Source organism: Helicoverpa zea, chromosome 30, assembly GCF_022581195.2.
Source record: "Helicoverpa zea isolate HzStark_Cry1AcR chromosome 30, ilHelZeax1.1, whole genome shotgun sequence".
NCBI classification, from domain to species: domain Eukaryota; kingdom Metazoa; phylum Arthropoda; class Insecta; order Lepidoptera; family Noctuidae; genus Helicoverpa; species Helicoverpa zea.
This window is the reverse complement of record NC_061481.1, coordinates 1258630-1275707: the sequence shown is the minus strand read 5'-3', so window position 1 is coordinate 1275707 and position 17078 is coordinate 1258630. Positions and strand designations below refer to the sequence as shown.

General features: G+C 35.0%; 3 protein-coding genes across 3 annotated transcripts; 2 read left to right on the top strand and 1 right to left on the bottom strand.

Moving 5' to 3' along the window:
* The first annotated feature begins 765 nt into the window (after window positions 1-765).
* On the top strand, window positions 766-7071 carry LOC124644366 (histone-lysine N-methyltransferase PRDM7-like). The gene is made up of 8 exons (XM_047183678.1): window positions 766-841; window positions 1230-1306; window positions 1640-1733; window positions 2267-2373; window positions 2837-2982; window positions 3487-3608; window positions 5422-5530; window positions 7062-7071. Exons 1-8 carry the CDS (start codon window positions 766-768, stop codon window positions 7069-7071), a joined length of 741 nt encoding a protein of 246 aa, XP_047039634.1.
* On the top strand, window positions 7007-8199 carry LOC124644681. Its single transcript, XM_047184186.1, has one exon. The coding sequence runs from the start codon at window positions 7102-7104 to the stop codon at window positions 8176-8178; it is 1077 nt and encodes a 358-aa protein (XP_047040142.1). The 5' UTR covers window positions 7007-7101; the 3' UTR covers window positions 8179-8199.
* An 806-nt stretch (window positions 8200-9005) lies between these two features.
* Window positions 9006-15658, bottom strand: LOC124644655 (zinc finger protein 43-like). The gene is made up of 2 exons (XM_047184149.1): window positions 15499-15658; window positions 9006-13950 (listed from the first exon to the last, which is right to left on the bottom strand). The coding sequence occupies exon 2, from the start codon at window positions 13901-13903 to the stop codon at window positions 11570-11572; it is 2334 nt and encodes a 777-aa protein (XP_047040105.1). The 5' UTR covers window positions 13904-13950; window positions 15499-15658; the 3' UTR covers window positions 9006-11569.
* Window positions 15659-17078: the final 1420 nt, after the last annotated feature.

Sequence of the window (17078 nt, the reverse complement as noted above, 5' to 3'; positions counted from 1 at the left end):
GATTTTGACATTATTAACTTAGGAGAATCGGGCCCCTGGTCGTCTATATCATGTATGTAAACATACGTAAATAAGATCTGTACTTATAGTTTTGTAAGATATTGTCATGTAGTGAGATATTGTCTAACGGCCATTTTCAATCCATCTATCTATCTGTTTATTCATCTTATCTGGCCGTTCTATCTATCTGTGGATTTGCCTACTATGTACGGGGCTAATGTCAAAGTTCCATTTCTATTTAGTAGGTACAATAACAATATTGGGAGGGATTGGTCATAAAAGTCAGAAGGCAGCTTAGTAACGCAATTGTGATTGTAAATAAATCATAAATAGGTATTTGTAAATAAAGTTAAATAATAAAATGTGCATTGTTTTATTTCCCTGCTTTCTTGTTGTGATCGTAGACTATATAATTGGTTAGAAAGATAAAATCAAGTTTCATTTTGGCGCCATTAAAATAAAAGTCGGATACAGACTTATGTAAAGGAAATTGATCTTGAGCTCACTGTTTTTTATTTTGCAACCAACTTTTTGAGTTCCTTTTTGGAATTCTGTTAAAAATAAACAATAATCTGAAGTCGATCGCAAAATGTATTTTTCTATCCAAATCCTTTAATTTTATATAACTTTTTAATTTTCCCTTGTTGGATGTATGTAAAATAATACCATTGCCTATCAAAGAAATCGGCGGCAAATTACAAAAAATCTACAGTTTTATTGAAAAGTTTTCGCTCATATAGTTTATTTTTACTTAATAAATGCAAAATGTCTTTTAATTTACGCAAAAAGACGCGTGTAAGTTATTATGAGCCAGAAGAACCAAGTTTCGACGAGTATGTTTGTAAGTACTGAATAAATTATCCATTATTAGATTATAAGTTTAATAAATTTTAATGTAAATTTGTACGCCTGAAATGGCAAAACATATTGAAACTGTAAATAATATTGTAAAACCTTTATAACATGTTTTTCAACAAATAAATTTATCTTTTTATTAATTAATTTTAAGAAGGATGCCACGGCAAAATGCGGCGAATTTAAATATAAAATATTTTTTTACTATTTTATCTAAATGAACAAGATATGAGGCGTGATTTTATATTTGTTTTGGGACTCGTTAATACGTAATGCTTCTAATGTACCTTAATATATTCAAAAAAGATAGGCAAATGTTAATAAATGTTCTTTTAAAGTATTTTCATAATATAGGCACGTATTATTTTTTTCAGACTGTGAGCAATGTATGGACTTCGTATATGACTATTGCGCTATACATGGAACCTTACTGATCGTACCTGATGATAAGGTAAGTAATCATTTGGCTTACTACTATTTTATATGCGAGTTTTGTTGGTAAGGTCCCAATTCTTAACAAAATGTCAAGGAGTTTGTAGACTTAGTGGAGTGCGGAGTACCTATAATGTGCTCCCTCGACCTAAAATAACATTATACAGTTAAAACTTTTGGCGCTAAATATTTTTGCGCAATCTTGAATAATATAATAATTTTACAGAGTCAATTTTGCACATTAAGTAATATTGGACCAACGGTCAATTACATTTGGCCGCCTGGGGAACACTTTAGACACAAAGTAGTGTAAGCCCCATTATATTATACCTACTTACTTACTTTCACATAGGTTCCAGCGGAGACTAACTTGCCATCCTACGTGCCTCGAGCGGCTCTCACAATACCTCATATATTTCTGCATTTAGCTCCCTCTATTATACCTGGTAAGTATTTTAAAATGTCTTCTGACTAATCACACTAAATTACAGAAAAAAATTTTGGACTGTGTATTTGTTAGTCTTCATACGAAAACGGCTCAACGGATTTCCATGAAACTTGTCATTAGGTACTGGGGCCTAATCTATATTCATATTATAAAGTTTGTTTGCTTGACCGCGCTCTCGGTAACTACTATAATAGTCCAATTTGACAAATCCTTTCAGTGTTAAATAGCCTAATCATCGAGGAAGGCTATAGGCTTTTTATCCGCAATCGTACAGAAGATCCCACGGGACGCGAGTGAAACTGCTGGCAGAGGCTAGTAATATATAAGTATACCTAAGCCACTTTCTATTCGAATGCGGGAAGTAGTTCCTTCAGAAAGTTCTTGCCACGCAAAGAATAACGAATAGCGCAATTTTTTGTGACGACAAAAATGTAGGTGAAAACTATACCTATGTACTTCTATATGATCTATAACTATACATTTCAAATAAGCTTTCATTAAAAAAAATGACTTTGACTTTGATATCTTTAGGTGCAGGTCTTGGTGTGTTTAGTACGCTAACTCTGCCGCGCGGCGTTCGCTTCGGCCCGTATCGTGGACAGAGGACTAAAGATGTGGATTCTATGTATTGTTGGCAGGTAACACTAATTACGTACCTAATTAACTAAGATAACCTGCCTAGCATTTACAAAGTGCCCATAAATGTAACTTTTATAAGTTACCTTTCCAAGTGTATCTTGGAAACCACCATCTGCCTAGCCTTTTTCCAACTAAGTATGTTGCGGGTCGGCTTGCAGTGTAACCGGATACAGTTAAGAACCATTGTGCCACATGCAAAGATTGCATATTATATTGAAGAGAAGAAACGTTAAATTGGCCTCCACTGTCATTTGAAAAACTTTGGCAGTTATTACTCCATAAAAATGTATATAAACGAGTCTTACCAGTTGGAATGGGGTTGCCCTGGTTATACTGGTCTGGAGAGTTAATATAGGCAGTCGCTGCTTGTGGCACACTGGTACTCAGCTGCATCTAGTTAGTCTGGAAGCCGACCCCAATATAGTTGAGTAAAGGCCCAACAATTCTTCTATTTTTTCACAGATCTTCAATCGCCACAACAAGCGTTCTCACGTCATCGACGCAGTGAACAGCGACCGCTCCAACTGGATGCGCTACGTCAACTGCGCGAGACATTGGAAAGAGCAGAATCTATTAGCTTATCAGTTTAGAGGACAACTTTATTATAGGTAAGCTAAAATAAAACCATTAATCAATCAGAATCTTTGACAAGCCACTCGAACGCTTCGTTAGTTCTATTAAATGAACACGGCTACAGTACGTTGCTTGAGCTATAAGAAGGCGCCTGACCTACCTGCCTTATGTATGGCATCTCCGCTATCTTTCCTTCCTAAGTTATAGAAACTTGCCTGTAAACTGCCTCTCTGATCTAGTAATCGCATAGCATGACTACTGTGCACATGGTCTTGGGTACGATTCCCGGGTCAGGCAAACCAAGCAAATGTGCCTGCACTATAATATGTCCTGCGCGGGTGGCTGATTTCCTTAGAGAGAACAGTCACCGTGGACCACAATCGGATGCTATTATTCTTATTCATTTATTTATTTATTTATTTATTAGGTACACCAACAGTAATACATACACAGAAGTTATAAAAATACGTTAAAAATTACATTACTGGTATGTATGCCTATTACATATTTATATATTCCATATTTTTATTTCTTTGCAGGACAATAAAAATAATCCCTCGCTTCACGGAACTCCTAGTGTTCTACGGCAGCGAGTATGCAAACGCCTTACAAATTAACCTAGCTAAATACAACAATGTAGATCACTACAGACAAGTTATCAGTAAGTTCAACTTTTTCCACAAATACCTACATATCTTAAGTACATACCTAACTGCTTCGTTGGTCTAATTGTCGATAGCGCGACTGCTGTGCACGAGGTCTCGGGTTCGATTCCCGGGACAGGCCGAAATCACTTTGCGGGTTTTAGGAACTTGAACAAAGTTCCCCAGAGTCTGGAAGTTGGTGGTGTTACACCCCCGTGCCTGGGAGGGCACGTAAATAACATAACATAATTTTTTATATGTCCATCAGGATTGAGGAGCCACTTTTTGTATCTTAATGAAATTTTGTACTTATTTAGTAGTAAGTTAAAAAGTATTGTAGGCTCAATCTTGGAATTTGTAGTATAATAGTTCAAAAGTTATATGAACACAAAGGTGGCTCCTCAATCTAAATATTTGGACTGAGGAGCCACGTTGGAACACAGAAAGTATACGATGTACATTCTTGAAAATTTTGTATGATTTAGTAGTAATTGAGCGCAATGAGTACTAAAAATTTAATTCCAGTACCTTTAATATTTAAGAAGATACAATACTTTTAATGTGGCACCTCAACCCATACAATGAAAGTGTGAATTCCCATGAATCGTAAGTAACAAATTCAAATTACACCCCATATTACCCCATCAATGAGGAGCCACTTAAAATACGTTTTTTTACAAAATTCACTCAGTTTTACTACTTTGTTTATGTATTACAAATTCAGACACACTTACTACTAAATTTTTATGGGGTGTAATTTGAATTTGTTACTTATTATTCATGGAAATTCACACTTTCATTGTATGGGTTGAGGTGCCACATTAAAAGTATTGTATCTTCTTAAATATTAAAGGTACTGGAATTAAATTTTTAGTACTCATTGCGCTCAATTACTACTAAATCATACAAAATTTTCAAGAATGTACATCGTATACTTTCTGTGTTCCAACGTGGTTCCTCAGTCCAAATATTTAGATTGAGGAGCCACCTTTGTGTTCATATAACTTTTGAACTATTATACTACAAATTCCAAGATTGAGCCTACAATACTTTTTAACTTACTACTAAATAAGTACAAAATTTCATTAAGATACAAAAAGTGGCTCCTCAATCCTGATGGTCATTTTTTTATTTACATTCCGAAATTCACAATCAAATATAACAATAAACGTCCTAACGTCCAACTTACCTGTCAATGAAAGTACAGTGAGAAACACAAGTCTACTGGTGATTTATCTATATAGGTACAACATACATTCACAAGTCGCACTCGTCACCCGCCGAGCCGCTGCCGTCCGGCCGCCTCGACTACTCTTATAGAGCTTCTTCTTTCTTCTTTCTCCTGCCCTGTTCCCAAATATTACTTGGGGTCGGCGCAATATGTCATTTTCTTCCATTTTCCCCTGTCACTCGTCATACTGACACTCACTCCCTTCCTATTCATATCATCTTTCAGGCAATCCATCCATCTTTTCTTAGGTCTTCCTCTTATAGAGCAATACAGGGATATACATATCATAATATATTCTTAGTTAGAATACAAAAAAACAATAAGTTATATACAATCAAATTATAATTTCATGTACATGTCGCGTGTGACGTGCACGTGCGGCGTGGTACAGCGCGTACAGTCCGCGTGCAGTCGGCCCGTAGTCTACCTCTAACTAGCTTACCGGTAAAGCCGGCGTCTCCGAATGCTACCTAGTAGCAGAATTTTCAAATCGATTCATAGATTTGGAGCCTTTTAGGGTGCAAATAAACAAACAAAATAATGTTTCATCTTTACTATATGTGTTAGAGTAAGTAACACTTTTTTGATTACTCCCACAGGTACTCAAATAGCACCTATCAAAGCGAAAAATCAAGAAACAGAACCCGATTATTTAACTGCAGAACAATTTCATTTTATCGACGAAGAAAATCAAATTGCAGAAGTAAAGTACCCTTCTAGTACCACCAACCAAGCGACTGCACTCTCTGAAATCAGTGACAAGACTAAACAAATTAGCAACGGTCCAAATTCAAAATTCGAATGCCAGGAATGCAACAAAACTTTTGTACAACGTAAAAATTTAACACGCCATAGACTAATTCATTCAGATGCATGGAGGTTTTACTGCGTGCAGTGTGATTATAAAACTAATTTTAGATATCGTTTGACAAGACATTTGGCCGTTCAACATAAAAATAAAAGTGAATAGTAATGATAGGGTTAAAAAATAATTATTCTAAATAGTCCGCTTTTTAGATTGCCAAAAATATGCAATAGATACTTATTTTTTATTTTTATAAAACATTAAAAAATCACTTAAATGTGTATACGTTTATGATAAACTAGAAGTTTTCGCATAGAAATTAACTGATGATTGAAAACTTGGCCCTACAAATAATTTGATTTTAATTATGAATTTGAGAGAAAGTTGAAAGATTGATTATGATTATTTTCATTTATTTCTTATTACTAAATTATAAGTTTTATTTGCAATAAGTAAATTATACCTACCTACATTGATGCATTCAATAAGAGTTCGAAAATAGCCTGAACTGTCGCCTTTACCACATTTTTGCTCGACTTTGTGGGGGCACTGCATGCTCCTAGATAAGCTACATGTGATCTTCACCGCTGAATTTACGTCAATTTTATTACGCATGCTTGTCTAATTAATTTATAAAAACTACATCTTGGAATTAAATTTTTAATACAAATATTTGTATCAGAGCAAGTTGTTTTATTTTTATTTTAACTTTCTTCAAGAAATAAAACTTCAATAATATACCTAAAATATTCCCCTAAATCTGATAAAGACCATACTCAAAACTACACCAAACAAATCAAACTAAGAACCTTTATTTTTTGAAGTCGTTTAATAACATTAGTTAGTTAGTCTTGTTCTGTTGTACCCACTGACCTCTATATTTACCACTGGACCGGCTGTTCCGTACGTTTGACAGCAATTTTTTGTGCCCATTTGAAGCGCCAATATCGTCTAAGCGAGTGTCCGCAGAACTAATTTTGACGTATAATTTCAAATGGCTGTGAGAGAAGTGTTTGTTCATTGGTTCACTGTAAAATAATTTTAGTACCACGGACAATCGCTACGTCTAACAGCGCCAAAATGGCGATTATCAAACGGGCACATAAGTACGTTGACAACAGCCTGTCCAGTGGTAAATATAGAGGTCAGTGGTTGTACCCTCCAGTAAAAATGAATACTCATTCCTTGACGCACGGACAATAGTCTTAATTTCGTTCGAATAACCATTTGCAGCAGTGTAAAAATCATGTTTTTTTAAACAAAACGATCTATCATGAATAAAATAAAATTACATTTTAGCATTTTTTAAAATTCACTTTAAAAGCAATGTGTTCATCTTCAAATTAATTTCAGAACGAATGACAATCACTCTTCCTAAGAGAGACATTGACAGCTAACCTAACCTTGTTGTATTATGTGCATTTTTGTAAACAGGAGCACGTGAATATTATTTTCACGTAATTTATATCAAACAATGCCTCAATTCCACATAGACGAGGTCTGCCCAAAAGACACAGTGTACCCTTTAGTTGTGAACTTCCAAAATGGTTACGTAACACAGAAATTAAAGACCGCAGACTGTTTACTTCTTGAAGACCAGAATACTGGAAAAAGGACAGTCGCGACGGAGTTATGCGACCTCATTTATAGTGGAGAAGAAGAGCAAGAAGAATTAGGTAAGACGTTCATACTGGCACGTAACAAAACGACAGGAAAAGTGCGTTTGATAGAGGCCGAAAATATTGAGCTGAAACCTTATTTCAAAAGTGATTTAGACACGACAGTGGCAGCAGAGACGAGTTACCTAGAGCTTAGCAGGAAGTTCGGCTCTAAAAAACAAAAACAAATAATGGAACATCGTGAAAAATTGAAGATCAACGTCCAAACGGTCACGGAACAGATGCAAAATGTTACTGACAGCATTACTGAAGACCAAATGGACCTATCATCATATAACAAGTCTGATTCCGATGAATTTTATATACCACCCATAAACAGAGACGCTGCAAAAGTCGAAGAAGTCTACGATTTAGATACAATATTAACATCGGAGCAACGTGATAAGATTTACTCGGAAATCGAAGGTTCAAAATACATGGCTGAGCTCAATCCGTTCTTAAAATCTTTAGCTACAAAAGAGCTGTCAAAAACACATACCGTATTACTAGTATACGCACAGACGTTATTGCAACTGTACTCAACATTAATGAAAGATATCAGTAAAAAGAATTTCACAGCGTGTCCATACTCGGCCACTCTTAACGATATTATCCTTAAAAATTTCTTAAGCAACGTCAACGGTAAACGTGGACGTTCACCACAGTTTAAAGACAAGTCTCTATGTCATGCGTTAGTTTTTATATTACTCATTAATAATTATAAGTTTAATTTTAACGACTTATGTCAGGAATTAAAGTTGACACAGCGTACTGTAACGTCGAAGGTAGCGTTGACTGGTGCTACGTTAGTTACCTCTGGTACCAAGAAGATGGCACAGTTAAAGCTGCCGTTGAGTCGTCCAGCATTAAGAAGAAAAAGCTCTAAGTTCTAAATAAATTAGTTTATATTATAATCGTATTGTTTTATTGTTGATCCTGCAAATCTGTGGAGCTTTAGCTTTTTAGGATATTTTTTAAATCTTGGACAAAAAATTGCTAACTCAGAGGATGCATCTGTGCCAAATTTAATACAAATTGATTCAGCCGTTTTTATGTGAAAGCTGTAAGGATACCATATTGCTTAATAAAATCTGCTATCTCAGAGGTTCCATCTATCTCTTTGCAAATTTCATCCAAATTGGTTCAGCCGTTTTTACGTGAAAGCTTGATAGACAAACAAGTTTTTAAAATACTAATAAAGATGCTACAGGATCAAAAATAAAAGAAAGAATAAATTGTAGTAGACATCATTTATTTTAATCTACGATAACTGTTGTATTTCAAATATAAAACTGTTTTAACACATACAAAGTTCATAGGAATATTAAGATATTAGGTGTAGTTCGAAAGAGTTACCGCGGCCCTGGTACATAAAGGCCCACGACGGTGTTTAGTCAGTAAGAGTCTGACACTCCCTCACCGCTGCTAACCCACAGCAGGAGGGGTCATTTGACGATTTTGGACGTCGTTAAAAAAAAAAGATATTAGGTATAGTAGTTTTTGGGAGCTTTTGCGATTCTAACGACACATGAAAAGTAGCTTATACCTTCTCACTCTGCAGACTACATTGGGTACCAGATTTTCATTTAAGTAATTTGGTTCAGTAGTTTTAGCGTGAAAACCACAGACTAGAGTTACTTTCGAATTTATTATAAGCTGGGTTTGTAAATAGTAAAGTCAGAAGAGTCTACCAACAAAAAATTAAGGTAAATAAAATCTATTGTTTGAAAAAAAAACTATAATAAAAGTAATAAGTTGTAAATAAACACAAAATACTTTTTGATCGAATACTTATCATCAATTCAGTCTATAATCTATGTATTTTTCTCAGATCAAAGAAATAGGTATTTTTATACAATTTCCGAACACAAGAGTGCTCTTACACTAATTCCTATTTTAATATTTTTACTGCCAGCACTTGTAAAAATGTGGGTGCACGGTAGAGTGCATAGCCAAGTCCTAGTGTTGATATTAAACATTGAAAATACATTTTATACAAGAAAATAATAATGTATATTCTTAAAGTTTATAGGCATTTAACAGGTAAAAAAAATAAATAGAAAAAAAAATACATTTCATTTCAATAGATTACACTTAAGGCCCAGAGCCGTGTTGGCTTTCAAGGCGCAGTATTTTATTTATTTATTTGAAAATTCAATCTCAATGTTTTTTTAGCAGTATAAAACTGAGAATCTGCTCCCTTTCAAATCGAGAATTAAAATTTCAAGCTTATTGCTGTACTATTAAGTTACATTTTTGCATGGGTACCTCTCAAAATACCATGCCTTCAATAGGCGCTGGAAACTGCAAGATCAGATTTTTTAAGTAAAATTTAAGTTCTCGAGATCACTAGTCAAAATACAATAAAATAATGAACATATTTGCGACTAAGGCCCAAGTACACAGACAACATAAATGTCAGTTTTCTTAAAACAAATGTCTACTTTCAATTTTCACGTTCTTTGAAAATAAACAGTTGTTTAAGCGGGCTTTTATTTTTTCGTTAAATTGGACCGTAATATGTCTCCAATTGATACAAAATTATCAAACATAATTTAGACAGATATTTTACTCTAAAAACTTACTAAGTATGAGATTATCAGTCAAACTTAATGAATAGAAATTTTCATAAACATGTCTATCTCTATAATACTAAACTAGGTATAGTACAAGTCAAACCTATTACCTAATGACGGCTGGGAACCTACCCACACCATTATTTCATGCTAATTTTGATTCACAAACTTATAGCTTACATTTATTCAGCAGCTTAGTTAATACAAGGTGTTGATTTGCATCCGTGCAATATTCAAGGACGTAATAATGCTAATGATTCTCGACCCAAATTAACAAAAAAATTGGTACGTTTTTTTTTTTTATTTTTTTTCGGAAACCCGTCGATGTCACCTACCCGTATTTAAACTCGGCGCGTGTGATACGCCTTAAAACCGTGCTGAGCCCTCACACAAAGCATACGCAACAATCACTCATAAAATTGGGTTGCTTCTGAAATACTAAGACATTACAATGACAACGCCTACTACAATTCCAAGCGATTACGTTTTTTTTAGAATTTATATTTTTTATGAATTCAACCTCCTGATATTTGCACAAATGCAAATCAACAGCTTGTATACATACTATATTTACACGAACTTTAAGACTGACTCAATCTTACTCTATCTTCTATCTACATAAACAACCATCTCACTTACTTTTCATACCCACCAAAGTGCATCAGAGTTTTCAAACAACCAATAGAATATCTTCGCTCAAGGATACTATCATTGAGAACAAAAGACTAGCGGAGATGTCATAACGCAAAATCTCTTAAGAAAGTAGCGCGACAACATGCGGGTACGAGGGGGACGAGGAACGTTACTAGCTCCGCACTTACACTTTCTTTAGAAACCGCCCAATATTTTCAAAATAAAATCACCAATTAAGACCAATCTTCGACAGTTTGGTTTTGTTTTCACAAGGAACCCGAAGGTCTCGTCAGTTCTAGTAACTGATCACGTCTGCGATACGTTGCTTGAGCTACAAGAAGGCGCCTGATCTACCTTCCTTATGACATCTACGCTATCTTTCCTTCCTCCGTGGGCGGAGACGAGATGTTTGAAATACTAAATCAAATCATTTATTTCATTTAGGCCCTTACAAGCACTTATGAACGTCAAAAATATAACTAGGTTTGATTCTAGTTGCCCATTCCAAAAGTAGCTTCCTACGGAGAAGAACGAGCCAGAAACTCCATGCTATTGGTTGTTTAAAAACTTCTCCGCTACGCTTTAATTGAGTCTAAGCTTCAGTCTTTCTATACTTCAGATCTCTTTCGTTGACAAATTCCTTCAATAATACTTCTATTGTACCTATACGCAATATTTACAAAACATTATTGCAATTTTTTGGGGCATCAATCGTCTCTTTTTGAGCATAATTTTTATCAAAATAAACTGCATTTGAGAAGATACTTAACTAAAGACAAACAATCTTGATTAAAATACATTTCAAAAATAAAAAAGGAAATAAAAATATTACAAAAAGTAAGAATCATTATTTTAAGCAGTAGTTAATTTGTTGTCATTTGTTTCTGGGGGCACGGCAGTGCCGCTGCCAAGTCTCGAGCAAAGCGGGCACGGCCGTACTATCCTTTTCTCGAAGCGATTCGCGGCTATTTCCCCCAGTTGTATTTCTATGAAATGCACAATCGAAGATTGTTAACCTTTGGTTAAGTGCCTTCTCAAATCGAGTATAAATACTACATATTTAAAGAAATTTCGATCAAGGCGAAGCCGGTTCCAACTTAATTTGGATCTCATTCAACTCCTCAGGAGGTTCTAACTTAATATCCGCAGTAGTACTCTCAGGCAACATATCATGTAACGCCCCGAAGTTAGAAAAATCATTTTCTTCTTCACTCATTTCTGCCGTACACAACTCACTTAAAATCATTTTACTTTTGCAACCATCTGCGTTAGTAACTTTATACCTCTGAATCGCAAATTCTAAAGAATTATACGAAACGTAGCAAAACTCGCATTTGAAAATCACAGAATCGCGCAAATGTTTTAACTTATTATAGATATTGAAGTAAAACTCATCATTAAAGTTCTTAATACAATTTTCACATTCTACTGTAAAAGTGCGCCGTCTAGACCCAAAAGTAGCAAGTTCATCCACGTCAAAATCCTCATGAAATTTCTTAATATGGCGTTTCAAAGTTTTTCTAGTACTAAAATCCTTCATACAGAGAATACAGCGCGGTAAGATTTTCTGTTTAATATTAGGAACTAAGTTCACGTGGCATATTTCGTTGTGGGCCTCAAATTTTTCGTGTCCCTTAAATACTAAGTTGCATTCCTCGCATTTGTAAATTTCATCTTCGGCTAAGTGTTTGGTTTGGAGATGTATCGACAAAGCTTCATTTGAGCCAAAAGAAACTGAACATAGATGACATGGGTACGTATTCATATTGAAAGAGTGTAGCAACTTTAGGTGGATCTTACAAGATTTTGCAGACTCAAACCGCTTATGACAAATATGGCATTGCGGAAACGTTGCAGAGTTAGGATGTTTCGTTCTAACATGTTTTCTGAGACTTCTTTTCTCTTTGAATAACGTTTCGCATTCTATACACTTGTATCTTTGCATTCCCAAATGCGTATATTCTACATGTCTGCGAATATTTCTTTTAGATTTGAACTGTTTGTCACAGTATTCACAACGGGACCACGAGTCGTTATTATGGACGATTTTAATATGAGAAGCGAGATAATACTTGTTACTACAAATTTTTCCGCATAGTTGGCATTCTACCTCCTCATCAGTCGTATGTTTTAGTTTAATATGATGTTTTAAAGATCTGTCGCTGTAGTAAATTCTATCACAATGTTCACATTTAAAAGATACGGAATCGTCTTCAATATTCGTCGAAGATATGTTAGAATCCGCGATTTGAGCTTGAGGATGAAAAATCCTTGTATGAAATTCCAAACTGGATATATCCGTGAACAATTTATCGCAATGACTGCATTTATTAACGTTTGCGGGTGGTATGCAGACAGTTTTGTGTGCAGACATAGATTCTTTGCTGAAAAACTTGTTGAAACACACATTACAGGTCGACAGAGAGTATTCTGTATCATGGTTTAGACGCATATGGTCTTTAAGCTCGTAAACTGTTAAAAATGAACTATGACAGAATTCGCAGTTGTAAATCGTATGATTATCAACCTTATACTGTTTTAATAAAGACTTTTTACAGTACTTGTAGAACGTTTTAAACGAGTGTTCGGTTTTTACATGTTGCCTTAAATAAGGTTCTTCTAAGAAACTTTCGCCGCAAGTTTCGCAAGCAAATTCCTTTTTTATCTCAACTTCTAATTCTTGGTGGTGGAATTGCACGTGGCTTTCGAAATTCTCTCTACCGATTATCACTTTCATACAGAAGTTACAAGTTAATTGTTCCTGGTTGTCCGTACTGTGTCTCGTTCTAGCGTGACGTCTTAAACTCTGGTTAGACGTGTAAACTTTAGGGCATATATCACATCTAAATTCTCCCTTTTCACCGTGAAACATTTCAACATGCCGTTTCAAGTTTCTGTTATTTGTATACACTTTTTCACATAAATGGCATTTTATTACATCTTTCTCTGTGGCGCTGTGAACGGATTGTATATGGGCGATCAATGAATGTTTTCCTCTAAAAACCTTATGGCAATCATTACAAGTAGGATACTCAATATCAGGATTATGCAACTGATTCATATGCCTTTTCAAATTGCGTTCCGTTGTAAATGTTTTTTCGCATAAGCGACACTTAATCGCGTAGCCCAATCCTTGTAAATGGACCGTTATCATATGAGAGACTATATTTTGTTTTCTAGTGAAAATACGACCACAGAGGTCGCATTCTGGGAACGGTTGGCTGTAAGAATTATGGCCTCTGCCCAAATGTTGAAGCAAGCCGGCTGGGCTGCCAAAATTCTGACCACAGACCTCGCATTGACAAGATGAATTGATATGACAGTTTTCTATATGTGTTTGTAAATTGTACTTTCTTGTGAAAGTTCGCGAGCAGTAATCGCAGACGAAATCCAGTGTGTTTGTGAACATTTTGATGCTTCTATAGGTCTGTTGGTCAAGTTGACATGATGGTTTCCCTGGAAGCAAAATTAGAGAGTGTTAAGTTATTTAATTAGGCAAGTGGTTATAAAATAAATATAACCAGCCGTTTTCCCGGGGTTTCACCAGCTATTTTATCCCATGGGAACTTCTGCCCATACCGGGATAAAATATAGCCTATGTTACTCATAGAGTGTAGCTATGCGATGGTAAAGGATTTTTTTTCCTCTGTGCCTTTATCCATTACAAACAAATGAACAACAAAAAATCCTATTTATAATATTAGCATAGTAGCATAGATATAGACTGCTCAGCTGTTATTAATGCTCAGCTGTTTGTATGTCAAGGAGTAACAAACATTCATAGGAGTATAGCCATGTATTCACTGAGAAACAATTGTTTATAAACACTGTTTCAGAAACAATATCTACGTGTTTCTGAAACAAATAATTTTGTTTCAGAAACATATAATTTTGTTTCTGTGGACGATGTGGTCGGCAGAGTTTCCGAAACATTGTTGCTGTAAACATCTACGTGATGTTTCAGAAACTGTGTATCTGAAACATTGTTTCCCAGTGAATACATGGCTTATAGATAACATGGGTTTTCTTTCAAATTGAAACAATAGTTCTAATGCTGTCATTTGACCATCTTTAACAGTTGTTGGTAGTTAGAAGCCAGAAAATCTGACACCAGTCTTACCTTGGGTATTGGTTTGCCTGGGTAATTGGGTTAAGGAGGTCAGATAGGCAGTTGCTCCTTGTGGCAATCTTATACTATAATTTTAAAAAAGCTTGGCAGATGTTTTGGCCCCAAAGTGGTCTTTAGTAAATCATGATTAAAAAGATCTTAAGTTAATATTAGCAAAAATTCTTTGAACTTGGCTATTTTTTACACAGTCTTTTTTCAATATAATAAATTATGAATTTCATCCTGAGGGGTTGCCTAATCGCTGGATTTACAGAAATTATTTTGATTTTTTTTACCAATACAAAGCTGCATTAATCGTGAGTGATATATTTTATGGACTGTTTTTTATCCAGGTACAGGAAATAGAATCCTGAAGATATAGGCGAAACCATATAGTCAACAGTTAATACAAAAAATAGACAGTTATAAGGGCAACTGCTGTGTACAAAATCTCAGGTCTGATTCCCAATTTAAGCCGAAATTGCTTGGTAGGTTTTAGAAACATTAAATTTGAGAAACCCTGACCCTGCTGCTTGTTAGGTGATTAAAACCTGCAGCTTACTCGATAAGAAGATCTTAATTATTATACTACTGAACAATAGCCTCCTTTCACAAAGCGATGGAAAATTAATGTAATAAATTACACAATATTCGTCCTTTCACAACATGTTTTCGGAAAGGTCATAAAATAATTTCTTTTTAAGCTGTTGTTTTTGTCAACAAACCCAGTACTGTTAAAATATCACACTATTAAAGACAACCCACTGACCCAATTACTTTATAGGCAGTATATCTATAGCTGATGTTCAACAAAATATAAGAAAAAGAACACTTGGACTTTCGATGGTAGACCCCATCCCTCGAAAACACGAAAATATAAATGAAAATAAGCTTACTTGCTGTCTGCTGGTATTCCTCACTTGTTAGTAAACAACACTTGTAGTCAATCGGTTATTTAGTCAACAATTAACACTGTTATATGCAGAAATAAACCCAAATATAAAAATTGATGCTGAATACAACAGGAAATAATTTTCTGTTGCATTCTAGTTCTGTCATCAGTGGTACTATTTTAAAAGAAAACACACGTCGTTCTCGATTCGAAAATCAGGTAAAATATTTTTTATTCGATTCCCGATTTCTAATCCTACTTTAAAGGTACAAAATATGCATAATGTTAACCATATATTAAGAAATGATTTAAGATTTTAGAAATCTTATAATGAATTGTGAAAAATCAATAATATACAAGTGCATGGGCGTAGCGAGGTACGGGCAGGGAGGGGCAGCTGCCCCCCCCTGAGCGGGATGCGGGTCGAGCGAGCGAGAGCCGCGAGAGGCGAGGCATTAGACATGGGCAAAATGTGTCATTGAAAAGAAAAGATAGATATGCATCTTTCAATCACTGGGATATGAATCACTCTTTCATATCTTTATATCAGTAGCTCAGTATAACTCAGTAGCTCGTTTAAACTCGAAACTCGTGTGCGGCTCACTCATTCAAATAGATCATTCAGATATAGTGATAGGTTGGTTGTTTGCATCTTTCTGATATATTGAGCGGTTGCGATTTAACAACTTTTTTCTAATTAAAAAATATACTATTCTTATGACTGTAGGTACAACCTACTTCTTTTATATTAATTAGTTCAATGAATAGTCAATCGCAATCTAGTATTGAGTATAAGCATTAGTTTAGTAAGTATTAGAAAATAAAAATGGAAATAGCCTTCTGATTTCCCTTCATACTTTACACAGGCTTAGGCTTAGGACTGTCTACCTACGTAATTATTTACGTGAAAATTAAATTTTAGTTCAAAATGTGTATTTCGAGTCAAAACATGTTTGTTCGGTTGACAAGATTATAATACCGAAATATTCACTAAGGACAAACAATTATAAGCCTTATGCGTCAGCAATAGAGTTAACAACTTATCAACTTATATATACCCTTGTTTTTGCATTTGTCAACAAACAAAAAGTTAAGTACGCCGATAAAAATTTCATGCTCGCTTCGCTCGCGTATTCAGAAACTAAGTATATGCCCTTGTTTTTGCATTTGTCAACAAACAAAAAGTTAAGTACGTTTGGGCTAAATTTTACGTAATATTTGGTTTAAGTCCGATAAAAATTTCGCGCTCGCTTCGCTCGCGTATTCAAAAACTATATGCCCTTACTTTTGGCTTTTATCCTGTGTGAGATTGTTTATTTTCTGTACCTGAAAATATAAACCTCTCAAATTAAGAGATTAACAAGTTTGAGATTAACGGCTCAAGATACAAAAAATCGGAGATTGACTGCTGCCCCACCCTGAGCCCAAAGCTGGCTACGCCCATGTACAAGTGAAAATTTGGTGAGAAGTGAGAACTACAAATTCAGATTTCATAGTACCACTGTAGACGGTGACAGCTCGTCAGACGCCATAAACTTCTGCGTTCAAAATTAAGTGTCTTGGAAATTCTATTCAATCATCTTA